Raw genomic sequence first — 26,867 nt, 5'->3', positions numbered from 1 at the left:
GAAGGATTACTCAGGGGTCAACATGCTTAAAAATGCTCCAATTGGGGAAAAATTTACCACATTAGGGATTCCAAGAAAGCATAGTTTGGACAACCTGTAGCTGAATGTTGTGGGGTAAAAGCAGCAAAATGTTCGCCACCTCGCCAGTCGCGCATTATGAGGTGAACTCGAAACTTGTAAATGGTGCAACATGAAGATAGTTTTAAAGTTTGAGTCTTTAATGTGACCTCTGTTATGTTTTTTGGTGACAGACAGCGACTCGTCAGTCGGCTGCTGTCCAACATGTGAAATTATATAATTGGGCCTAATTTTGATTGCAGGCCGTGTTTGGTTCACACATCCTTTGTTTTGACCGGATTCAGCAGGGTGCCTCGAGTTAAACTTTCAAGGAAAAAGCGAGTTCCCATGCACACCCTGAGGTTTCCCGGTGATGACTGCAGACAGTCATTATACATACAGAAAACGAAACTTGTCCTCTGCATTTAACCATCGTAATTACAGTGAGACACAATCCATCCAGTGCCAACTCCAGATGTAAAGATGCTGCCTTGCTCAGGGGCAGAGCTAGCAGACAGACCCTAAATAAGCATGGGTTTCCCGTCTTCTCAGAGTGGCCCCTAGGTTGAATTGCAGTGCTGTTTGAAAAGGGCTTTTGAGTTTTTCCTAACAATGTTTACAGGTATTCTGTATTCTGGCTCCGTTCTCAAAGACCTCAGCAATCTGAACGGAAGCTGCCACAGCCGTTATCTGAGCCTTTAAATCCATTCTCCCAAGTGTCCGCTGGGACACAACAAACATAATCCAACACAGATCTTTCACCCTGAGTACCTCAAATGTCAGCATGCTTAAACTTTGAATTTTCTCTCACATACAGGTTTTAAACTTTGGGTCACGGCTCTAACGACGTCCTAAAAGATCATTTGGCTGTTTCCCCTGACAGTGGTAAAAAATGTCAATTTCTTAGGACACCTTATCCAAAGATCTTTATCCTGATTGGTGACGGTAGCACTGTGGGACTTTTATATGAAGTCGTAGTCATCTCAAACCCATGCATTGGTGAAGTTAGGCTACAAATATGTGATCTTGGGTTTAATTCCCAGTCATGTTACCCTGGAGTGGGATGGTACGCCCGTGTCGTAGTCAACTGTAGTGTTGTAGTGCACCATGATATGGATTGTGTATTACTGTCAACACTGTGAGACAGGCCACTGAGAACCCCCCAACACAATTATTTTTTATTTAAATGACACCTATGAAAAATAATGCTGGAAAAATAATGAATAATAACACTGAATATCCATTAAAATTGAAATTGGTAATCATTTCAGTGCTTCTGCAGCTCAGATCAGTGTTCCTCTGTAGCTCACCTGGACCGAAGGTCTGGTGGGCTCATGCCAGATGGGGGGGTCGCCTGTCCTCCGGCATCGGTGCCGTCATGTGTAAACATCTTCTTCTCAGAAATCACTGAACCACTGAAGATGAAACTTGGTGTGTGTGTGTTCCTACCGACGAGGACACCAAAGTTTGTTTGAGGCTTTCAGATCTGATTTTAAATCTCATATATAGCAATCTGGATCACCTCCAAAATTCAGTGGCGTCTTCCATGCCCTAATATCTATCTGTGGTACAAATTTTATACAAATCTGTGACGTAGTTTTGACATTATCCTTCAAAGCATGTATAAAGTGAAATCTTGATCCAGGTTACCTCCAAAATTTAATGGAGTCTTCCATGGTCTAATATCTATCTGTGGTGAAAATTCCATCAAAATCCATGCAGTAGTTTTGATGTAATCCTACTAAAAGACAGACAGACAAACTCTGAGTTTATCAAACCTGGAATCACGGTGATTACTTCTTGTCAGGGGCACAATATAATGTTTGCCCAAAGACATTAAAGAGAATTGTGTTGAGTCATCTGATTTTCTGATAATTATCCTCGCTTTCTAATCCACCTGTTTCTCCCAAAGGGAGCCCCAGTCCCTCTGCTGAACTCTGGTAATCTTGCTGCACACCTTCATTATGTTGTTTAGGCTCTACTTGTTCTTCATTGACAACCATTAAACCAACAGTTAAAATGCAAAGTGAAAAGACTTTCAATAAAAGACTGATAAAAGGTCTATAAAATAGTATCACAGAAGTAAAAATAATTGAGTTGTTCTATGGGGTTTAGTTTTCCATCTCCAAGGGAAAACCACCATATCTTTGCACGTGTAACTGCTCTGAAGTCACGTCATGATACCGTCATTGTCCAAAAGGTGGAACGGTCTGTGTCCTTGAATAAAACGCATCCTCTGTAAATGGGCAGCGACCTTAGCTGGGGAGGTAACCTGCTGTCCAGGAGGAGCCGTAGACTCTCATCATCTTCTTGGTACGGTATCTGGAGATGAGCACTGGCTCCAGTGCTGCATAGCACTTAACCACGGCTTCTCCCAGCAGCTGCTAATTCAACTAAAATGTCATCATGTGGAATCCTCTTATAACTGCACCTAAAAAGATGTAAAACCTTTAGAAAGTGAAAATGTCACGCGTATTACCGAGTGCCCGTGTCTCTCAGATTCTAGATGTCCTGTGTTCCCTCTGCGTTTGTAACGGCGTGGCGGTGAGGGCCAATCAGAATCTGATCTGCGACAACCTGCTTCCCAATAGGGACCTGCTGCTTCAGACTCGACTGGTCAACGATGTCCAGAGGTAAAGAACGAGGACATGGAGATGGACTGTTTCCTAAATAATGCCACTGCACACCATCTTGGTTTTCAGGACTGAGCTGAATGCAGATTAGAGGACTGTAGAATCAGTTTTTTTGCTCCCCACCTTTAAAATTTTTTAGAAAATTCCTTGAAAGCTCTTCAGTGACTTCTGCTGCTACATATCGAAGTACTTTTCATACTTTGTCTCCTTCAAGCTTTTTCTTCCCGTTTCAGCATGCGGCCCAACATCTTCCTGGGTGTGGCTGAAGGTTCCGCCCAGTATAAGAAGTGGTATTTTGAGCTGGTGATTGACCAGGTGGACCACTTTGTAACCGGCGAGCCGACTCACCTGAGGGTCGGCTGGGCCAACACCAAAGGCTACGCTCCCTACCCCGGGGGAGGAGAGGGGTGGGGGGGCAACGGCGTTGGGGACGACCTCTACTCGTACAGCTTTGATGGACTTCACCTCTGGTCAGGTAGGTGGTCTTTGCTAAACCTGTTTCTTCTGATTACTTATATTCAGGATCGGGTTGACCACGGTCAGGTTGATGGCCGGATGCTTGAATTCAAAAAATGTACATTTGAATTTTTTTAGGTACTGTTATTTAAATATTTGAATGTTTATTTGCATACATAGACATTCCATTGTTTTCATGTAGTAGGGTTCAAAGTCCTTCAGGTTGAGGTTTGGATCCAACCAGGTGAAATTTTAAAATGTGGCTTTAAATACTGTGATTTATTTTGTCAAAATGTTATGGTCCTTTTTTATGTTTATCGGGGGAAAATATTTACAACATGGTGTTAAATAATTTTTAATAATAAATTAATCTATTTTTAAATCTAGATTAAAAATGCACCTTTTCTTGGCTTCTTTGCAAGTCTTGATGGTGGGAACTGTTTATTCAAATCAAATCAAAATTTTATTTATATAGCGCCAAATCACAACAAACAGTTGCCCCAATGCGCTTTATATTGTAAGGTAAAGCCATACAGTAATTATGGAAAAACCCCAACGGTCAAAACGACCCCCTGTGAGCAAGCACTTGGCGACAGTGGGAAGGAAAAACTCCCTTTTAACAGGAAGAAACCTCCAGCAGAACCAGGCTCAGGGAGGGGCAGTCTTCTGCTGGGACTGGTTGGGGCTGAGGGAGAGAACCAGGAAAAAGACATGCTGTGGAGGGGAGCAGAGATCAATCACTAATGATTAAATGCAGAGTGGTGCATACAGAGGAAAAAGAGAAAGAACGTGGGTGCATCATGGGAACCCCCCAGCAGTCTAAGTCTATAGCAGCATAACTAAGGGATGGTTCAGGGTCACCTGATCCAGCCCTAACTATAAGCTTTAGCAAAAAGGAAAGTTTTAAGCCTAATCTTAAAAGTAGAGAGGGTGTCTGTCTCCCTGATCCGAATTGGGAGCTGGTTCCAGAGGAGAGGAGCCTGAAAGCTGAAGGCTCTGCCTCCCATTCTACTCTTACAAACCCTAGGAACTACAAGTAAGCCTGCAGTCTGAGAGCGAAGCGCTCTATTGGTGTGATATGGTACTACGAGGTCCCTAAGATAAGATGGGACCTGATTATTCAAAACCTTATAAGTAAGAAGAAGAATTTTAAATTATATTCTAGAATTAACAGGAAGCCAGTGAAGAGAGGCCAATATGGGTGAGATATGCTCTCTCCTTCTAGTCCCCGTTAGTACTCTAGCTGCAGCATTTTGAATTAACTGAAGGCTTTTCAGGGAACGTTTAGGACAACCTGATAATAATGAATTACAATAGTCCAGCCTAGAGGAAATAAATGCATGAATTAGTTTTTCAGCATCACTCTGAGACAAGTGCTTTCTAATTTTAGAGATATTGCGCAAATGCAAAAAGCAGTCCTACATATTTATTTAATATACGCATTGAAGGACATATCCTGATCAAAAATGACTCCAAGATTTCTCAAAGTATTACTAGAGGTCAGGGTAATGCCATCCAGAGTAAGGATCTGGTTAGACACCATGTTTCTAAGATTTGTGGGGCCAAGTACAATAACTTCAGTTTTATCTGAGTTTAAAAGCAGGAAATTAGAGGTCATCCATGTCTTTATGTCTGTAAGACAATCCTGCAGTTTAGCTAATTGGTGTGTGTCCTCTGGCTTCATGGATAGATAAAGCTGGGTATCATCGTTTAGTATCTTGATTTTGTTTTTATGTATTAATTTTTAAGAATTTTGCTTTTCATTAATTTATGTGATTTGGTTTGTAAAGCACTTTCTTTTTAATGTCCTAAATCAATAAAATTATTATTGTTATTATTTATTTATTTGTAAGTTGTTGTTGCACAACAAATAAACTGTTCACGACCTAATGAGTTGTAGGTACTAGATCAAACCAGTGCAGTGATCTTAGTTCTAATTAGAGCTTGACCAGTATGTTTAAATTTTTTTATTTTTGGGGGGGTGTTGGAGGGATCAGTGGCGATGTTGGGGAATAAAAGATTTATGTCACCGATATGTGCCGATAAATACAATCGTTATCAAACCCTTATGACAAAGAAATGCAACAGAGGCTTCATATTTTACAGTTTAAACGTGAACTTTATTATAAATAACTAAATATAACCAACTTACGTCACGCTGCTGTAACTCAGATCAGCATTCGCTGTGTCGCATTTCTCAGCTTTTGCATAAAATAGATTTATCATGTATTTTGGCCCCGCCTAGCTAGCGGCATAGTGACCACTTGTCACTGTAAAACGCCCACTCTGATTGAAAATGAATGGCAGCTGGTCGCTTTGCCTCTGTCTCTTTTGGTTAATGTGACCAAGGGGTGATGGAGGTCCCAAGTATACATGACAACATTGTAAACTATTTCAAACAGCCAGATTGTTTTTCTGCATTGCTTATTTGGTTTTAAAAAAATTATATTGAAAAAACAATGCTGATACCAATAATGGTCAAGAAAGGCTCATATCGGCCGATATTATCAGTCAACTGATATATCAGTTGGACTCTAGTCCTTGTAGAGTGCAGCATTTGTGTGATGAATTTATGATAAGGCGCTATAAGTAGTTCTCTCCTGCATCTTCTTGGCTCATGTCCTTGTGTTGCATGTCGGACTTGAACACACTGTTTACACTCGGGATTGGAGCTTCCCCCAACACACAAACACACACACACACACGTCTGTAATGCTGCATGTACATGGTGACGGTAGAAAAACTGTCATCTGCAGCAGCAGACTGAAGATGATGACGGCAGCTGCTGTAATTTTGCAGAGTTAATTAGTTGGTGGTAACAAATGGGTGACTCTGGCTCTGATCATTCACCTCACAAACTGCAAAGGGTCCAAAGTAACAATCAAGGTTATTGGTCAAAGGTCAGTCAATCAATCAATCAATCAACATTTATTTATAAAGCGCTTTACAGCACCGACTGGTGTCTAAAGTGCTTAACATTAAAAACACAAATTTGCAAAAATAAAACACATAGAAAATAAAATTTTAAAACAACACATAAAAAAGAACATAAAAATAACAGAACATGTCACCTCCCCACTAAGTGTTAAAAGCCAGTTTAAATAAATAAGTCTTTAACTTAGATTTAAAAAGTGCTAGGTCAGGAATAGTACGTAACTCAAGAGGTAGCTCATTCCACAGTCTCGGGCCAGCTACCACGAAAGCATGATCACCCCAGCGTTTATATCTTGACCTAGGAACATCTAAGTAAAGCTGGCCAGACGCCCTTAATGTCCTACTGTAGGTGCGCAAAGTTAAAATTTCAGACAAGTAGGGAGGTGCAAGGCCATAAATAGCTTTAAAAACAAACATTAAAATTTTAAAATCAATTCTAAAACGAACTGGAAGCCAGTGGAGTGAGTACAGGACGGGCGCAATATGCTCATGTCTAAAAGTGTTTGTCAAAAGACGAGCAGCAGCATTCTGCACCAACTGGAGACGTGCAAGAGACGACTGATTAATGCCCGAATAAAGTGCATTACAATAATCAAGTCTGGAGCTGATGAAAGCATGAATGGCCGTCTCAAGATCACGTCTACTGAGAAAGTGCTTTATTTTAGCCAAAAGGCGAATTTGGAAAAAACTAGCTTGACAACAGAATTTATCTGTTGATCGAACCTCAAACAGCTGTCAAATATCATTCCCAAATTCTTGACAGCTGGTTTTACATAGTTAGCCAAAGCACCAAAATTTGGTGTTACCACATTTGGTATGCCAAAGCGCTCAAACACCATGATCTCAGTTTTACCATCATTCAGGTAAAGGAAGTTTTGGGACAGCCACTGCTTTACATCACGAATACAATTAAATAATGATGACAAAGCATAACTCCCATTAGTCTTCACAGGCAGATAGATTTGCAGATCATCTGCATAACAATGAAAGGACAGGTTGTGCTGGGTTATAATTGACCCCAATGGCAGAATGTACAAAGAAAATAGAATCGGCCCAAGGACAGATCCCTGCGGCACTCCACAGCACAGAGGAGCAGTTGATGAGGAAAGGTCCCCAATCATGACAGAAAAGGTCCTTTCAGCCAAATATGATCTAAACCACTTAAGTGCAGTACCATGAATGCCAATAAAATGTTCCAACCGGGAAACAAGTACTGTGTGATCCACAGTATCAAAGGCTGCTGTGAGGTCCAACAGAACCAGCACAGCAGGATTCCCTGCATCCACCGACAGAGTAACATCATTATGAACTTTTAAAAGTGCTGACTCAGTGCTGTGTCGCGATCTAAACCCAGACTGGAATTTTTCAAGGATGAGATTGTCTTCTAAAAATGATTGTAACTGTAAAAAGACAACCTTTTCTAAAACCTTAGATAGAAATGGCAGATGAGACACAGGTCTAAAATTGGATAAAACTGATGAGTTCAGGTGAGGTTTTTTAAGAAGAGGTCGAACCACAGCATGTTTAAAAGCAGCTGGAACAGACCCTGATCTAAGACAAGCATTGATAAAAGTTAGGAGACCTGCCCCAACAGTATTAAAAACCTCCTTCAGCACCTTAGCTGGAACAACATCAAAAGGACAACTTGTAGATTTTGTGTTTTACAACATCAGCGAGAGATGCAAAAGAAATGGGCTCAAACTGTTCGAGCACAGCAGAATGTGCACGAGGAGCAGACAACTCAACATTACAGCTCTGATCAGCGTTCTGTCTGACTGATGAAACCTTATCAATAAAAAACTGAAGAAACTCCTCACAGGTTGTGGTTGTAGCGTCCATCAAAACAGAGGTGTGTGGATTTACAACTGAGTTTTTAGTCTGAAATAACACACTGGGACGATGACAACTGCTCGAAATAATATGAGACAGATATTGTGCTTTTGCCTCCTTCACAGCCTTCTGATAGTCAGTCAGACTGTCCCTCAGAAAACCCAGAGACACCTGTAGTTTGTCCTTTTTCCATTTTCTCTCCGCCCATCTGCAGCGTTGCCTGAGGGCACGGGTCGTGGCATTTAACCAGGGGTCGGATTTTGATTTCCTGGATTTGCAGCGCATTGGTGCAACAGAGTTCAAAATTACTGTGCATGTAGAGTGGAAAGAAGAGAGGATGTTATCTGGGAGTAATGGAGAAACCAGTCCATTCATGGCATAAAACTGAGAGTCCATGAAGGTCAAGGTCACATAAGCAGTCATTCAAAAGCCATCATGATATCTTCAAAATGCAAAGAGCTGGTGAAAAAGTCTGGATCAAGTCAAAGGTCTTCATCCAAATTTTCTCACAATATCTTCTGAAAACAAGGAGCAATTTCAATCCAACTTTTTAGATAAACTCAGTGGGCAATCCTCCTGCAGCACAGGTCATATCAAAGTTATAGTTTAAGGGTCAGGGCCAAATCATAGGTCATCATTCAAAATTTATCATGTTATCTTCTGAAAACAGAGCAAATTCAGTCAAAAACTTAGATAAACTTAGTGAATCATCCTCTCACAACACAGGTCATATCAAGGTCATAGGTCAAAGGTCTGGGTCCAATCATAAGTCATCATCCAAAATTCATCAAGTTATCTTCTGAAAACAAAGAGTAATTTCAATCATACTTGGTAGATAAGCTCAGGGGGCAGTCTTCTTGCAGCACAGGCCGTGTCAAGGTCATATCCCAAAGTTAAAATACCTTAATGACCATCTTTTAGTAACTCGATGAGATATTGAAACATGGTTTTCTGCAGTCTTGTGTTGTCCTGGAGCTAATAAATGCATCAGGCCACTGATGTCAATGATGAAAAAGTTTGCCTTTTTTAAAATTTCAACCTTTCTGAAAGAATCCTAAAAGTTGTATGCATGCCTGCACTCCTCTGCGGCTGCTCGGACTTCTCCGTGCTGCTCCCAAGATCATATGTCACGCTGTGATTATATTAAACTTCTATCATGACAGAAAACCACCTTCATATTTAATATCACACTTAATTGGTAGAACTTCCTGCGTCGTTGTATCTGCTGGCGGCGGCGAGGCTCTGCAGTCATCTGGCTGCCTCGATGCTTGAAAATCTGCTTCTCGTGATTAAATCATCTGGTTTGTCTTCATGGAAAAAGTTGGCAGTTTTTAACTTCTGACTTCACGTACTTGTGAATTTTCTGTCATTTCTTTGACAATCATGTAAGTGAGTGTCGTCTGCCGCACGCCGCCGCCGGTCGAGACAGAATTTTGAGACTTTGAGGAGGCAACATGAAGCCAAATCATGTTGATGTGTCAATTTGGGTTTTGCACAATCTGCTCCCCACCTGTGTGACATCACGCTGCCCTACATTCAGAATAACTCTGCAGCTCCAACGACCGTTTGTCCTCTCTGTCCTCGCTGTGCCGCAGGGCGAATCCCCAGAGCCGTGTCCTCCATTAACCAGCACCTGCTGAACTCTGATGATGTGGTGAGCTGCTGTCTGGATCTGGGCGCTCCCAGCATGTCCTTCAGGATCAACGGTCAGCCTGTGCAGGGAATGTTTGAGGACTTCAACACCGACGGCTTTTTCTTCCCCGTCGTCAGCTTCTCTGCCGGCGTCAAGTAAGTCTGCATTTACACTCCAGCTTTTGGTGGGTTTGGGGTGAGGGGTGGGGGGCTCTTTTTGATATGCTGTAGCACAGTGAGTCCCAAAGTGTGGGTTATGGCTCCATGGTGGGTTATGAAGGTACTATGAGTGGTCATTAACCAAACATTCTAAAAGCATCCTTAATTTTCCATATTATAATAAAGTTTGTAGGCCAGTGTCCCAGCTCAGAATTCCAACTTCCCCTTCCAGCATTAATGGATCAACCCAATCACCAATCAAATGTATATTTCATGATAACAACCAAGACACATCCAAAAAGTTCCCATGTCTAGCTCCTGCAGTTTTATATGTCAACTGGAAATCCCACATATTACATCTGTCGTGACATCACTCATCATCATCTATGTGCACCTGTACCATTTTGGTGTGATGTGAAAGAGGGAACATTAAAATGGCACAAGATGTAAACAAAATGTGAGCATCAGAATCAACAATTTTTTAAATGTATTTATTTCTGTTTGTTTTTTTAGGAAACCTTAAGTTGGCCTGTTGGATAAAGGTTGACTTTTTCTCTTCTTTAACTCTTAACCGGCAGAGTACTGTTTAATGGTGCCAGTGTACGGTGCTGAAACTGCAAAAATATAATGTCTAATTTCAAAGTAAAACAACAAAAATGAATTTAAAAAGAAGAAAAGTTCTCAGTGCATCAGTCTGTCTGATATCTGCATTTCACTCTTGATGAATTTTCTTTAATTTCAGTGCATGTGACCTGCACAACATAAACCGTTGCACCACTTAGTTTATTTGTTGTGTTATTTAATGTTTACTTGTTTGCCCTGCTTTGTTTGTTGTTTGTGTGCAGCTCTTGATGAGGTTGACCTTCATGGTCTCATGTAACATGACCTGCACACCTTCAGCCATTAAAACGCTTATTCCCATCAGGGTTTGTTGGTTTGGGTTTATGTTTCAGTTTGTGTTTGACTCTTTATGTAGATGCTTTTGCGCGTCAGAACGCTGCTTCATGCTGTCAGCGTTGATGGACTCAGTTTGTTGTTGTGCTTCACTGTTGATGGATATGTTCCTTTTTGTGAATGTGTGTGTGTATATATATATATATATATATATATATATATATATATATAAGTGCACGTGTTTTTCTTTGTAAAATGTGGTAATGTGATGTTTGTGTTTACGGTGCATTTTCTATAGATTGTCTCAAATACTGTAAGTAGCAGGAAAAAGATGAAAGCTGTAAGATTTCTACAGATTTTGTGTTTTGTTTTTTTGTTTTGTTTTTTTCTTTTCAATCAGGGCTCGTTTCCTGTTGGGCGGTCGCCATGGAGATTTCAAGTTCCTGCCGCCTGCGGGTTACTCGCCGTGCTACGAGGCGCTCCTGCCCAAAGAGAAGATGCACGTGGAGCCGGTAAAGGAGTACAAGAGGGACCACGAGGGGGTCCGCGACCTGCTGGGAACTACACCGTTTCTGTCCCAGGCCTCATTTATTCCCACTCCTGTGGACACCAGCCAGGTGAGGGTGCCGATGTTACAAACACTGCAAAATATTAACAGTGGACATTTGAATTAATATTGAAAAACCCAGTTATTGTACATTTTGCATTATATCTCAATCAAAAGTGCCTCAATCACTCATTTTTTTCTGTTATGGATTTACCTCCACCACCATAATTGGATGGAGATTCCAGTTTTATTTGTCTTCCAGTTATCAGTCAGAAACCAAGTGCCATAAAGCAATGACAAATTGTGCATAGCAGAGATAACCAGTGTTCTGTGAAAATTATCTGAAAAAGAATTCAGAAACCAAATCATTTAAAAAATCCTGACAACACCACAAATTCAAGTGGAAGAATTTCCAAGGTAAGGACTCCTTCACGCATGACACAATTGAAGCCGACTGGTGCACAAAGATGGAATCGCATGCCACTCGTGTCAGCCGGAGTCCAGGTGCATCCAACACCACTCGCGGGACACTTAGAAAAAGCGGGGCTATTTACTCAGCCGGCACCAGAGTAGAGGGCAGGCGACCACATTCGAGCTGCGCTGTGCAAATGGCTCCACAATGTCCAAGTGCCCCACGAGTGTGCTGTTACCAAATAACACAAATGTCATGCAACACATGTGGCGTGCGAGTGTGTGTGTTGAAGTTGTAGTTTTGTATAAATTAGAATGATTAAAATAAATTCAAATGAAGTTTAGAATCAAAAGAACGTATGTGTGTATTCAGGGTGTGTGAGGGAGGAATTTGCAATACTCTAAAATATTCTTATCAAAGGGAGCCTCCAGAAAACCACTGCAGTAAACACTTGAAGTGGAGAGCTTGGTACTCAAGCTCCAGGTCCGAGTTCTTATATTTCCCAGGATTCTGACCGTTGAATCATCAGGATTGTTTTTCAAATGTTGACCCTTTGACCTTTGTGTACCTTCCAAAAACACCACGTCTCCCTCTGATCTCTGCAGATTGTTCTTCCCCCTCACCTCGACAATGTCCGGGAAAAGCTGGCAGAAAATATCCACGAACTCTGGGGGATGAACAAAATTGAACTGGGCTGGACTTATGGAAAGGTAAAGAGTTCTCCATCACCCTGAACCCTGACTCAAAAAGATCAGCTCAACTTCTCCGAGCAGTCAGAGAATCATCACATAGTCCTTCTGATCTACATGACAACAATTTGTTTTGTGTGTTTATCTCATCTGGGTCTTTAATTTCCTCACTCGGAACTACAGTAAATTTTATGGATCCATCAGTACACAAAGGTCATCTACTAAAAATGTGCTCACATCCCAAAAGATAAAATACTCAAAATGTCAAAGTAAAGTCATCAAGGAAAATACAGACAAAACACAAGCAAAAAAAAAAAAAAAGTTAAGCCTTTTTTTAAATTGTCTTTGTGCATTTACCTTATTTTCCAGAATACGTCAGTTTATTTAATTAATTTGTTTATTTTTGCTAGTTTGGGAGGTCCTGCAGCTTGTACTCCGTAACATACGTACCAAAAAATCACACATATGTCTTTTGTTATTGGAGCATGTTTCAGCCTTTCCTAGGAATCAAAGGAATAAAGGAAGAGACATCAGTGATATAAGAACACAACAGCAATGCACACAAATTCCTAATTAAAGAGCTGGTTTTAAAAAAATCTAACTGGACTCACATCTGTATTGGAGCATTTCAAATGCTGTGGGCCGGAAATCCATCCATGTCTGACTATTTCTACTGCCCAAACCACCTCAAATAACATCCAGTATGTAGTTCAACGCAGGTTTATTTGTTCATCTTGCTTATTTTTGGAATTTAAGAACCCTTATGTTAAGTAACAGCACAGGCTGTAGTGTGCACATGTGGCACACTGAGTTCCTGCCCGTAGTAATATTTGTTCTCAGGGAAACACTGCCTTACAAAGTGAGTTCCACTTACAGCAAAAAGGTGCAATTTATACAATGGTGTGGCTTGTACAACCCCTGGCAAAAATTATGGAATCACCGGCCTCGAAGGATGTTCATTCAGTTGTTTAATTTTGTAGTAAAAAAGCAGATCACAGACATGACACAAAACTAAAGTCATTTCAAATGGCAACTTTCTGGCTTTAAGAAACACTATAAGAAATCAGGAAAAAAAATTGTGGCAGTCAGTAACAGTTACTTTTTTAGACCACGCAGAGGGAAAAAAAATATGGACTCACTCAATTCTGAGGAAAAAATTATGGAATCATGAAAAACAAAAGAACGCTCCAACACATCACTAGTATTTTGTTGCAGCACCTCTGGCTTTTATAACAGCTTGCAGTCTCTGAGGCATGGACTTAATGAGTGACAAACAGTACTCTTCATCAATCTGGCTCCGACTTTCTCTGATTGCTGTTGCCAGATCAGCTTTGCAGGTTGGAGTCTTGTCATGGACCATTTTCTTCAACTTCCACCAAAGATTTTCAATTGGATTAAGATCCGGACTATTTGCAGGCCATGACATTGACCCTATGTGTCTTTTTGCAAGAAATGTTTTCACAGTTTTTGCTCTATGGCAAGATGCATTATCATCTTGAAAAATGATTTCATCATCCCCAAACATCCTTCCAATTGATGGGATAAGAAAAGTGTCCAAAATATCAACGTAAACTTGTGCATTTATTGATGATGTAATGACAGCCAACTCCCCAGTGCCTTTACCTGACATGCAGCCCCATATCATCAATGACTGTGGACATTTACATGTCTTTGATGTCTTCCTTGGTCTACCAGTATGTTTGCCTTTAACAACCTTCCCATGTTGTTTGTATTTGGTCCAGAGTTTAGACACAGCTGACTGTGAACAACCAACATCTTTTGCAACATTGTGTGATGATTTACCCTCTTTTAAGAGTTTGATAATCCTCTCCTTTGTTTCAATTGACATCTCTCATGTTGGAGCCATGATTCATGTCAGTCCACATGGTGCAACAGCTCTCAAAAGTGTGATCACTCCTTTTTAGATGCAGACTAACGAGCAGATCTGATTTGATGCAGGTGTTAGTTTTGGGGATGAAAATTTACATGGTGATTCCATAATTTATTCCTCAGAATTGAGTGATTCCATATTTTTTTTTCCCTCTGCTTGGTCTAAAAAAGTAACCGTTACTGACTGCCACAATTTTTTTTTCCTGATTTCTTATAGTGTTCCTTAAAGCCAGAAAGTTGCCATTTGAAATGACTTTAATTTTGTGTCATGTCTGTGATCTGCTTTTTTCTACAAAATTAAACTGAATGAACATCCTCCGAAGCCGGTGATTCCATAATTATTGCCAGGGGTTGTATATGGTTTTTCCTCTTCACAATACCTTTTTTGACAGATGTGACTTAAACTCTGGAAAATACTGTACTTTTTTCTTTTTTTTTTACAGCTTCCAGAAGCCTTTTTGCAGTAACTACTTAATTTCCCAGAAACTAATTACTGTTAAACTAAAAAGTGGAAACAAATTAGATTGAACTCACGTTAGTGTGTCAACATGAATCAGGCAACCCTCATTGTGTCACTGGGTTTGAACCCTGGTCTGTTGGACCATGTTGCTCTTAAAGCACCAGGTCCCTTAGAGATCTGATTAGCCTAGGATACAGTAGTGTTCAGAATAATAGTAGTGCTCTGTGACTAAAAGGATTAATCCAGGTTTTGAGTATATTTCTTATTGTTACATGGGAAACAAGGTACCAGTAGATTCAGTAGATTCTCACAAACCCAACAAGACCAAGCATTCATGATATGCACACTCTTAAGGCACTGAAACCAGTGTTGGTTGGTTTCACAGTTTGAAACCACACTTAGGGAGTATGGTTTCAGGTTCGTGGGCGTTCATGGGGTTCAATGAAATAATGACATGGAATTGCAAGCAAACTACAGTTAGGCCCAGTCCCAATACCCTCCCACTGCCCGATTCTTTGGGAAAGTGGTTGGGCACTGGGAGGGTATTGGGACTGGGCCATAGTCTGCAGTTGCTACAGACTGTCTTTTTTTTTTTGCTGCCTGACTTCTGCAGTCAAACTGCTCACTGCAGAAGAAATCGACTGTTAAATCTGATCTTTTAGTGTTTGGCTCGTACTTTTTGTGGAGCAGCGCTAAATCTTTGTGTGTTCAGCTCTCAGACGGCTGAGCCTCCTGCACCTCGAATCACAGCAAACATTAAAATATCAGCACCTGAGGCTTGAACTGGTTCAGGAGGAACTTATGTTCAGATGGCAGGCAGCTTCAGCTGCACGCCAGCTTACTGCAGTTATTGATTATAGACCAAAACGAGGAAAAGCAATGAGGAAGCCATCTCTGATACCTGCCTGCGTTCTCTCCAGGTGCGTGATGATAACAAGAGGCAGCACCCCTGCCTGGTGGACTTTGCCAAGTTGCCTGAAACAGAAAGGAACTACAACCTCCAGATGTCCAGTGAAACACTAAAGTAATGCTGGAGAGCATGTTCACAGTTACTTCTCAACAATTTCTATTATGTACTATTTGTTCTGATTGTTCAGTTGACATAGTAAATAAATAAATCATCTTCTGATATGGAATAAACCTGCTTTCCATGTGTGAACTGTCCTGGTACTATGCTGTTATGATACACAGCAAGTTGGTGTTCAAGCTTGCTGCCTGTTGTCACGTAGAATGTTCTAAAATTGCTTTCAAATTTATTTGGCCATTTAAGTTGATATAAAAACCTTAAATATTGCACCGCTGCATAATATTTAATTTGACACCATTATACAGCTTAGACTTTCTGTCAGCACCCCCGACTCTGACTTTGAGCGTCTCTGGTTGGAGGAGACTGAGGTGGAGGAGGAAATGAGGTGCTAAAATGCTTCACCTCAGGAAGCTCTGGTGGATGACCTCTGCACCTGCTCGCACATTTTCACACTTTCACACAGATTGGTTTCCTCACCAGAAAACCTCTCACTTCTGAGTCTGCCCGCTAAATGTTAATGTGCCACCTGATGGTGCACAGATGCCAATCTGATTTGTTTTCTATCATGTCACACCTAAACACCCCCATGATTAATTGATTCAGTGCGACCCGTTTGCACGCTGTGCTTTACGTTCCCTCAGATTAGGTGCTGTGTAAGTAGCAAAGTGGGTTTTACATCTTTAATATACTCAGTTGACAAATCTTCTAAATGGTCTTTGTATTAAGTGATGACTAATGTTGTTATTGTTTCTTTTTTATTCTCAGAACCCTGTTAGCACTCGGATGCCACGTTGTCCAGGTCAACATTCATGCTGAGGACGATCTGAAGAACATTAAACTTCCAAAAGAGTATGGCGTCTTACTTTACCTTATCATACCTGTGCCATACCTTGTTTTTCTTTGCTTAAATATAAACCAGAGAGACTACATATACCTGATGGAATCAGAATCTCTAAATCTGAAGCCTTGGTGCTCTGCTGGATAACGGTGACTTGGAAACTACAAGTCAGGAATGGTTTGCTGCTCCATGGGAAGCAGTTCAGTATCTGGGGTATTGTTCAGGATTGCGGAGAACGTGGAGCTGTTGACCAAAAAATGGACTGAGGCAACACCAGCAGTATCATGGACATTATACTCGACTGTTGTGGTGGAGAGAAAAATACGCCATTTAGCTACACTCCTGGTTTATGTTCAGTTGTCCATCTATGGTGATGAAGAGAAAGAGCTCGTAGACACAAACCTCCATCATGAGTTTCCATCACTGGGTGATTAGATTTGTACTATTTGGAGACATGAAATCTGATGCTCAGAAGGAGCCGAGAGCATTTTTTCTAAAACAGTCCCTGAAGGACTGTCTGGTCATAATAAGATGGACTCTCTGAATGAATCATGCTGGGACCCCCCCCCCCCCCCTCCCCCAAGAGGTGCCAAAGTGTCATTTTTCACCTAATGTATTGCAGAAAAGCTTTAAAATAATCTCTTTCATTTCACATCAAGATTCTTTGAGAAGCTGCCTACGGACAGAAAAAAAATGATCATAATTAATTAATTAATTAATAATCCGAAGGGACAAATAAATTTGCACATTTTTCAATTTTTAGTCAGAAAAACTGCTCAGTAACTTTTCCTTGATTCTGCAAACATTCCTTCAGTCAGTGTCGACCTACACAAAGGTTTTCATTGACCTTGTATCAATAAGACCACTTTCCCCAAACTTGGTTGAAATTACTGTCTTTCTCTGAAGAACTTTGGGGTCTCTTGACCCTATTTTTCTCATCACAACCTGTTCTGGATAAATGGTGTAAAATGGATTAATGGATGAAATGTCTCTCTGACTTCTTGTACAAGCCACAGGAAATAATTATGGCTGGAATTTAATGTTGTCACAGAGGGAAATGAACTCATTACATTCTGGATTCACCTGACATTTATTGTGTTGTTTGTAGCTACATGATGTCTAATGGATACAAGCCGGCGCCGCTGGACCTTTCTGACGTGAAACTGACCCCAGGTCAGGAGGTTCTGGTTGATAGACTGGCCGAGAACGCACACAATGTGTGGGCCAAAGACAGAATTAAACAAGGCTGGACCTACGGCATCCAGCAGGTAACAATGATCCCCCCCCCCAATTTGGGAAAATGCAAATCAGTGAATAAAATTGCATTTCTAATCTCAACCGCAATCATTCTGAACTGTGTTGTTTCAGGATTTGAAGAGCAGACGTAATCCTCGCCTGGTGCCGTACGCTTTACTGGACGAGCGCACAAAGAAATCTAACAGGGACAGTCTGAGGGAGGCCATCAGGACCGTGGTGGGTTATGGGTATGACATCGACCCCCCGGACCAAGAGGGTGAGAACACGGTCTGCTGTTTATCTGGAGGTTTACAGCAGCTGGACTTGTTGGTGTTGTACCGATAATGAACTCACTTAATTGTTCAAGATGTTTCACCATTCATCAGAGTTCATGCAACGCCTTCCCAGCTTCTACACAAAACCTTTTCTAACTCTTGTCGGAAATTTAAAATGCAAGTAGAAAAATCTGCCCCTCGCATTTTAGAACTGGATCTTTTTCTTTTTTTATTAAAATGCTCAAATTGTTGGGAGACTTGGAAGCTACCCAGTGATCTAAGGTGATGACTGGATGTCTTGGGTGCCAGCTGACTTCAAAGGATTCTTGAGCTCTGCTGGAGTGACTACATCAAAAGAGCGGTTACTTAAGGAGACTCAGATAAGAAGTATTGCTCATTGTGAGAGAGAGAGTCGGCTTCAACATTTTGGCCATGTTGCACCTTTATCTGGTCACGATCCAGCACACAGGTGCCACAGTGTTCAAGACTCTGGTGGCTGCAGAAGGCCAAAAACACGTCCATGTTTCACGTGGCTGCACGTTTTGAAGAGATGGCAATCGACTAATTGTCTGCCTGGGTCGTTGCCTGAGGTAGTTTCTTGGATGGGAATCTGGAACCAGTTCCACTTGAAAATCAAATTTAAAATCTTCCAGTTTATCCGAATCATATGTGTCATATGTTATCAGTGCTGGCATGTTTTTCTGACAGTTCTGCATCACAAGTTCATGCATCATAATTTTAGATGAAACATCTAACTGTGAGTAAAATGGTGTGACCCCAGTGTAGCGGCTTGCTCTGCTTTGTGTTGTGATTGTGACTCCTCCCGCTCCCTCCCATTGGGACGTGAACTCACAATCCCCGGCATGGGAAGCGGACTCTCTATCCAAAAGGCTAAAAATACTGTAGCCTTCTGGCCAGTAAATCCTTTTAACTGTTGAGGAGTGAGGTTTTCCGACTACTATTGCACAGCGACTCCTGTTGGCCTCCACCACACCAGCACAGAGAACAAACCAGATGATTAAGTCCAAAGTTTGTTTTAAAAACAGGAAGCAGTCCAAGGTGATCAATCCAAAATGACAGGCAGAGATCAGGAATCTGGCACAGCAGCACAGGTCTGTAACAGGAGATCCGTAACAAAGAACAAGACTGGGAACACTGGAAGTATGTAGAAAAATGCTTAAGAATCCAGAAATGGTAGCAACACAGGGAGGCACAAAAAATACTCTTAAGAAAATGACTGTACGGATCAGCTGTAGAAACATCTGATCAAACACTGGGTAGAACAGAAAGAAGACACAAGAGAGCAGAAAGAGGGAGGAAGACCGTGAACCCAATGGCCAGAGAATACTGAAACACTGGAGTAGTAAAATGGCAGAGACTATTAACAGTGAGTGACAGTCAAATATTTTATTTTATTTTAGCACTGTTGTCGTGCGTTACCTGTGCTGGTACACAGCCTGCCCAGTGGATTTTTATTTTATTTTTTAGCACTGTTGTCGTGTGTTACCTGTGCTGCTCCGCAGCCTGTCTAGTGGATTTTTATTTTATTTTTTACCACTGTTGTCGTGCGTTACCTGTGCTGCTCCACAGCCTGTCTAGTGGATTTTTATTTTATTTTTTACCACCGTTGTCGTGCGTTACCTGTGCTGCTCCACAGTCTGTCTAGTGGATTTTTATTGTTTTTTGCCACCGTTGTCGTGCGTTGCCTGTGCTGCTCCGCAGCCTGTCTAGTGGATTTTTATTTTATTTTTTTCCGCCGTTGTCGTGCGTTACCTGTGCTGCTCCACAGCCTGTCTAGTGGATTTTTATTTTATTTTTTGCCGCCGTTGTCGTGCGTTACCTGTGCTGTTCCACGGCCTGTCTAGTGGATTTTTATTTTATTTTTTACCACCGTTGTCGTGCGTTACCTGTGCTGTTCCACGGCCTGTCTAGTGGATTTTTATTTTTTTTTATTTTTTTTTTTTACCACCGTTGTCGTGCGTTACCTGTGCTGCTCCGCAGCCTGTCTAGTGGATTTTTATTTTATTTTTTGCCGCCGTTGTCGTGCGTTACCTGTGCTGCTCCACAGCCTGTCTAGTGGATTTTTATTTTATTTTTTACCACCGTTGTCGTGCGTTACCTGTGCTGTTCCACGGCCTGTCTAGTGGATTTTTATTTTATTTTATTTTTTTTTTTACCACCGTTGTCGTGTGTTACCTGTGCTGCTCCGCAGCCTGTCTAGTGGATTTTTATTTTATTTTCTACCACTGTTGTCGTGTGTTACCTGTGCTGCTCCACAGCCTGTCTAGTGGATTTTTATTTTATTTTTGCACCGTTGTCGTGCGTTCGCTGTTGCCGTGCGTTACTTGTGCTGCTTCATGGCCTGTCTGGTGCCTTAACTAAAGCACTCCTTCTGCTGAATCACCTCTAAATTATTTACACATTATTCACTTTGCGTGTTTTTAGGAATCCACTAGGTTGCGTAGCTACTAGCTTTTAGCCGATTTAGCATGGCGGCTTCTCCTGTCTCTCCCGCACTTTTCTGCTCTGGTTGTGAAATGTTTAGCTGTTCCTCGGCCTCCTTTAGCAGTAACGGTACTTGTAATAAGTGCAGCTTATTCGTAGCTTTGGAGGCCAGGCTGGGCGAATTGGAGACTCGGCTCCGCACCGTGGAAAATTCTACAGCTAACCAGGCCCCTGTAGTCGGTGCGGACCAAGGTGGCTTAGCCACCGTTAGTTCCCCCCTGGCGGATCCCGGGCAGTCGGGAAAGCAGGCCGACTGGGTGACTGTGAGGAGGAAGCGTAGCCCTAAACAGAAGCCCCGTGTACACCGTCAACCCGTGCACATCTCTAACCGTTTTTCCCCACTCGACAATACACTCGCCGAGGATCAAACTCTGGTTATTGGCGACTCTGTTTTGAGAAATGTGAAGTTAGCGACACCAGCAACCATTGTCAATTGTCTTCCGGGGGCCAGAGCAGGCGACATTGAAGGAAATTTGAAATTGCTGGCTAAGGCTAAGCGTAAATTTGGTAAGATTGTAATTCACGTCGGCAGTAATGACACTCGGTTACGCCAATCGGAGGTCACTAAAATTAACATTAAATCGGTGTGTAACTTTGCAAAAACAATGTCGGACTCTGTTGTTTTCTCTGGGCCCCTCCCCAATCAGACCGGGAGTGACATGTTTAGCCGCATGTTCTCCTTGAATTGCTGGCTGTCTGAGTGGTGTCCAAAAAATGAGGTGGGCTTCATTGATAATTGGCAAAGCTTCTGGGGAAAACCTGGTCTTGTTAGGAGAGACGGCATCCATCCCACTTTAGATGGAGCAGCTCTCATTTCTAGAAATCTGGCCAATTTTCTTGGATCCTCCAAACTGTGACTGTCTAGCGTTGGGACCAGGAGGCAGAGCTGTGGTCTTATACACCTCTCTGCAGCTTCTCTCCCCCTGCCATCCCCTCATTACCCCATCCCCGTAGAGACGGTGCCTGCTTCCAGACCACCAATAACCAGCAAAAATCTATTTAAGCAAAAAAATTCAAAAAGAAAAAATAATATAGCACCTTCAACTGCACCACAGACTAAAACAGTTAAATGTGGTCTATTAAACATTAGGTCTCTCTCTTCTAAGTCCCTGTTGGTAAATGATATAATAATTGATCAACGTATTGATTTATTCTGCCTAACAGAAACCTGGTTACAGCAGGATGAATATGTTAGTTTAAATGAGTCAACACCCCCGAGTCACACTAACTGTCAGAATGCTCGTAGTACGGGCCGGGGCGGAGGATTAGCAGCAATCTTCCATTCCAGCTTATTAATTAATCAAAAACCTAGACAGAGCTTTAATTCATTTGAAAGCTTGTCTCTTAGTCTTTTCCATCCAAATTGGAAGTCCCAAAAACCAGTTTTATTTGTTATTATCTATCGTCCACCTGGTCGTTACTGTGAGTTTCTCTGTGAATTTTCAGACCTTCTGTCTGACTTAGTGCTTAGCTCAGATAAGATACTTATAGTGGGCGATTTTAACATCCACACAGATGCTGAGAATGACAGCCTCAACACTGCATTTAATCTATTATTAGACTCTATTGGCTTTGCTCAAAAAGTAAATGAGTCCACCCACCACTTTAATCATATCTTAGATCTTGTTTTGACTTATGGTATGGAAATAGAAGACTTAACAGTATTCCCTGAAAACTCCCTTCTGTCTGATCATTTTTTAATAACATTTACATTTACCCTGATGGACTACCCTGCAGTGGGGAATAAGTTTCATTACACTAGAAGTCTTTCAGAAAGCGCTGTAACTAGGTTTAAGGATATGATTCCTTCTTTATGTTCTCTATTGTCATATACCAACACAGAGCAGAGTAGCTACCTAAACTCTGTAAGGGAGTTAGAGTATCTCGTCAATAGTTTTACATCCTCATTGAAGACAACTTTGGATGCTGTAGCTCCTCTGAAAAAGAGAGCTTTAAATCAGAAGTGTCTGACTCCGTGGTATAACTCACAAACTCGTAGCTTAAAGCAGATAACCCGTAAGTTGGAGAGGAAATGGCGTCTCACTAATTTAGAAGATCTTCACTTAGCCTGGAAAAAGAGTTTGTTGCTCTATAAAAAAGCCCTCCGTAAAGCTAGGACATCTTTCTACTCATCACTAATTGAAGAAAATAAGAACAACCCCAGGTTTCTTTTCAGCACTGTAGCCAGGCTGACAAAGAGTCAGAGCTCTATTGAGCTGAGTATTCCATTAACTTTAACTAGTAATGACTTCATGACTTTCTTTGCTAACAAAATTTTGACTATTAGAGAAAAAATTACTCATAACCATCCCAAAGATGTATCGTTATCTTTGGCTGCTTTCAGTGATGCCGGTATTTGGTTAGACTGTTTCTCTCCGATTGTTCTGTCTGAGTTATTTTCATTAGTTACTTCATCCAAACCATCAACATGTTTATTAGACCCCATTCCTGCCAGGCTGCTCAAGGAAGTCCTACCATTATTTAATGCTTCAATCTTAAATATGATCAACTTATCTTTGTTAGTTGGCTATGTACCACAGGCTTTTAAGGTGGCAGTAATTAAACCATTACTTAAAAAGCCATCTCTTGACCCAGCTATTTTAGCTAATTATAGGCCAATCTCCAACCTTCCTTTTCTCTCAAAGATTCTTGAGAGGGTAGTTGTAAAACAGCTAACTGATCACCTGCAGAGGAATGGTCTATTTGAAGAGGTTCAGTCAGGTTTTAGAATTCATCATAGTACAGAAACAGCATTAGTGAAGGTTACAAATGATCTTCTTATGGCTTCGGACAGTGGACTTATCTCTGTGCTTGTTCTGTTGGACCTCAGTGCTGCTTTTGATACTGTTGACCATAAAATTTTATTACAGAGATTAGAGCATGTCATAGGTATTAAAGGCACTGCGCTGCGGTGGTTTGAATCATATTTGTCTAATAGATTACAGTTTGTTCATGTAAATGGGAAATCTTCTTCACAGACTAAAGTTAATTATGGAGTTCCACAAGGTTCTGTGCTAGGACCAATTTTATTCACTTTATACATGCTTCCCTTAGGCAGTATTATTAGACGGTATTGCTTAAATTTTCATTGTTACGCAGATGATACCCAGCTTTATCTATCCATGAAGCCAGAGGACACACACCAATTAGCTAAACTGCAGGATTGTCTTACAGACATAAAGACATGGATGACCTCTAATTTCCTGCTTTTAAACTCAGATAAAACTGAAGTTATTGTACTTGGCCCCACAAATCTTAGAAGCATGGTGTCTAACCAGATCTTTACTCTGGATGGTATTTCCCTGACCTCTAGTAATACTGTGAGAAATCTTGGAGTCATTTTTGATCAGGATATGTCATTCAAAGCGCATATTAAACAAATATGTAGGACTGCCTTTTTGCATTTACGCAATATCTCTAAAATCAGAAAGGTCTTGTCTCAGAGTGATGCTGAAAAACTAATTCATGCATTTATTTCCTCTAGGCTGGACTATTGTAATTCTTTATTATCAGGTTGTCCTAAAAGTTCCCTAAAAAGCCTTCAGTTAATTCAAAATGCTGCAGCTAGAGTACTGACGGGGACTAGCAGGAGGGAGCATATCTCACCCGTGTTGGCCTCTCTTCATTGGCTTCCTGTTAATTCTAAAATAGAATTTAAAATTCTTCTTCTTACTTATAAGGTTTTGAATAATCAGGTCCCATCTTATCTCAGGGACCTCGTAGTACCATATCACCCTAATAGAGCGCTTCGCTCTCAGACTGCAGGCTTACTTGTAGTTCCTAGGGTTTGTAAGAGTAGAATGGGAGGCAGAGCCTTCAGCTTTCAGGCTCCTCTCCTGTGGAACCAGCTCCCAATTCAGATCAGGGAGACAGATACCCTCTCTACTTTTAAGATTAGGCTTAAAACTTTCCTTTTCGCTAAGGCTTATAGTTAGGGCTGGATCGGGTGACCCTGGACTATCCCTTGGTTATGCTGCTTTAGACGTAGACTGTGGGGGGGTTCCCATGATGCACTGTTTCTTTCTCTTTTTGCTCTGTATGCATCACTCCGCATTTAATCATTAGTGATCGATCTCTGCCCCCCTCCACAGCATGTCTTTTTCCTGGTTCTTTCCCTCAGCCCCAACCAGTCTCAGCAGAAGACTGCCCCTCCCTGAGCCTGGTTCTGCTGGAGGTTTCTTCCTGTTAAGAGGGAGTTTTTCCTTCCCACTGTTGCCAAGTGCTTGCTCACAGGGGGTCGTTTTGACCGTTGGGGTTTTTCATGATTGTTGTATGGCCTTGCCTTACAATATAGAGCGCCTTGGGGCAACTGTTTGTTGTGATTTGGCGCTATATAAAAAAAAAGTTGATTGATTGATTGATTGAAATAACATGAATAATACTATACCCAAATAGCACATGTACGTCTGCCCGACGGCTGCACACACAGATTTACCATAGAGTGTCATACTGTTTGTATTTCTTCATGACTGATGTAAATAAAGTTCAAGGCATATTCAGTAACTTGGGAATGTTCATGTATCCATCCCCTGACTTGTCTGAAGAAAACTGGCAATAAATTGATTATTTACAAGTATTATACCAAAGGGGCCCATTAGTTATGCAACCCATCATCTTGGCTTTTATATTTTTTATTAATTTATATCAAGTTGTAGATAATTTGCTTTCAGTTTGAGTCTGAGGAAGCTAATTTTACAAATTTTTATATTGAGAAGGCTGATTTAATTTTTGTATTTGAAATGCCATAAACAAATTAAAGTGCATGAAATACCAATTGGCTGAATACTTTTGCAAGCCACTGTATATCAAATATTCCCAGAAGCGTTGGTATTTGGCTTCTGTATCCAAGTGAAATTGCCTGTTTCTTCACACATTTAATGCAAAGCTTTTGTTTTTCAAGTTTGATGAGACACTTTTATAATACATACACATATAAGTAAATTAATATAACTCACTGCTTTGTATATTTTCTCATAAAAAAAAATCACATGCGCAGATCTTTAACTGTCTGTTCTTTTCATTTGATAATTTGCTGTCATGATGCATCACATTAACCACATTTCATATCCCTGCAATTTGTCAGCTTTTTATTGATTGACTCGTAAATTGTCTCTGTCTCTTCACGTCTGTAGCCGTCCACACGGTGGACGATCAAAGCATTGAGACCATTCGTTTCTTCCGGGTGGAGCAAACATATGCTGTGAAGACGGGAAAGTGGTACTACGAGTTTGAGGCTGTGACTGGAGGTAACATGAGGGTTGGCTGGGCCAGACCAGCCTGCAGACCCGACATGGAACTCGGAGTGGATGACCAGGCCTTTGTCTTCGATGGATACAGGGTAAAACTGATCTGTCAGGACACGGTGTATTGTTTCACTTCAGATATAAATAAATAAAGGACACAGTTGGGTTTTCTGTTAAAATTTCAGTGTAAAACGAGGATTTGATCAACTTACATGGGAACTTGCATGTTTAAGAAGGTAGAATAGAAAAAGCGCAAATCAAAAAGGTGAAATTTGGGTAGAAATAAAAATGACTTCTACATCATCAGCTGCTCCAGTAGATTTTTAGATCGCTATAATGTCTGTTTTGATGTCAAATTACATCTGGCACAAAACCGATCTACATTTACACCACCGTTTATTAAAATGTATTCAAATATTACATTCTGTAAATGCAACCTTATTCTTTACCGCGGTTATATTCATGGGGGTCAAAGGTAAACATGAGAATTGAATTTTCCTTTCAGGGAAAAAAAAATGTATCCAACTTGACACTGTGGGTGTCTTGATGCCATCGTGACCTTCCGATGTGTGTGGTCTAAAGTGCATAACACAGCTGCATTTTGTGCTTGTCCAACTACACATTTCTGTTGAACAAGGAATGCTGGGAGCCATGCAGCAGTAACTGCTATGAGACTTGCATTACCACATGGAGCATCTACTCTTAATACTTTATATGAAGACTCAAGCTCAGGATTGCAGAATGTCTTCACTGACCACTGGTCCGGGCCATGCATTGCGCACTTAATGCACAGCTGGTTCAGATGGCCTTTGAAAGAGTGAGACCTCAAGCAACCTTCTGAAAAAAAAATGGAAGGATAAGGTCCTCAGGAGATTGTACATGAGACACCGCACCACTTTTAATGGTAAGATAAAAACTGTTTCACACTTACGAAAGCTGGAAATGGTTGTTCTACACAGCTGGTGCACTGCGACCAGCTGTTGTATTCAAACATGGAGTGAGGGAGTGAGTTTCTTCTGGCTGTGGATCAGGATTCATCCACCACCGCTCCCTGAGGTGAAGCACTTTAGCACCATCCTGCTGTGGATCATCCCGACTTGTTGCTTCCTGCCACCAAACCCGAGGAGGAAGAAAACCACTGTAAAGATGT

At 41.2% G+C, this 26,867-nt stretch overlaps 1 protein-coding gene across 1 annotated transcript in view; it reads left to right on the top strand.

Moving 5' to 3' along the window:
* Positions 1 to 26,867, top strand: part of LOC117502832 (ryanodine receptor 3-like) — a 175,561-nt gene that overhangs the window by 14,437 nt on the left and 134,257 nt on the right. The window contains 10 exon segments of the mRNA XM_034161947.1: positions 2,557 to 2,690; positions 2,924 to 3,165; positions 9,506 to 9,698; positions 10,996 to 11,212; positions 12,160 to 12,264; positions 15,514 to 15,617; positions 16,386 to 16,469; positions 17,567 to 17,726; positions 17,827 to 17,971; positions 25,607 to 25,812. Coding sequence (XP_034017838.1) covers positions 2,557 to 2,690; positions 2,924 to 3,165; positions 9,506 to 9,698; positions 10,996 to 11,212; positions 12,160 to 12,264; positions 15,514 to 15,617; positions 16,386 to 16,469; positions 17,567 to 17,726; positions 17,827 to 17,971; positions 25,607 to 25,812 — 1,590 coding nt within the window.

Source organism: Thalassophryne amazonica, chromosome 21 (genome assembly GCF_902500255.1).
Source record: "Thalassophryne amazonica chromosome 21, fThaAma1.1, whole genome shotgun sequence".
Taxonomy (NCBI): domain Eukaryota; kingdom Metazoa; phylum Chordata; class Actinopteri; order Batrachoidiformes; family Batrachoididae; genus Thalassophryne; species Thalassophryne amazonica.
This window is presented reverse-complemented; position numbering and strand designations above follow the sequence as displayed.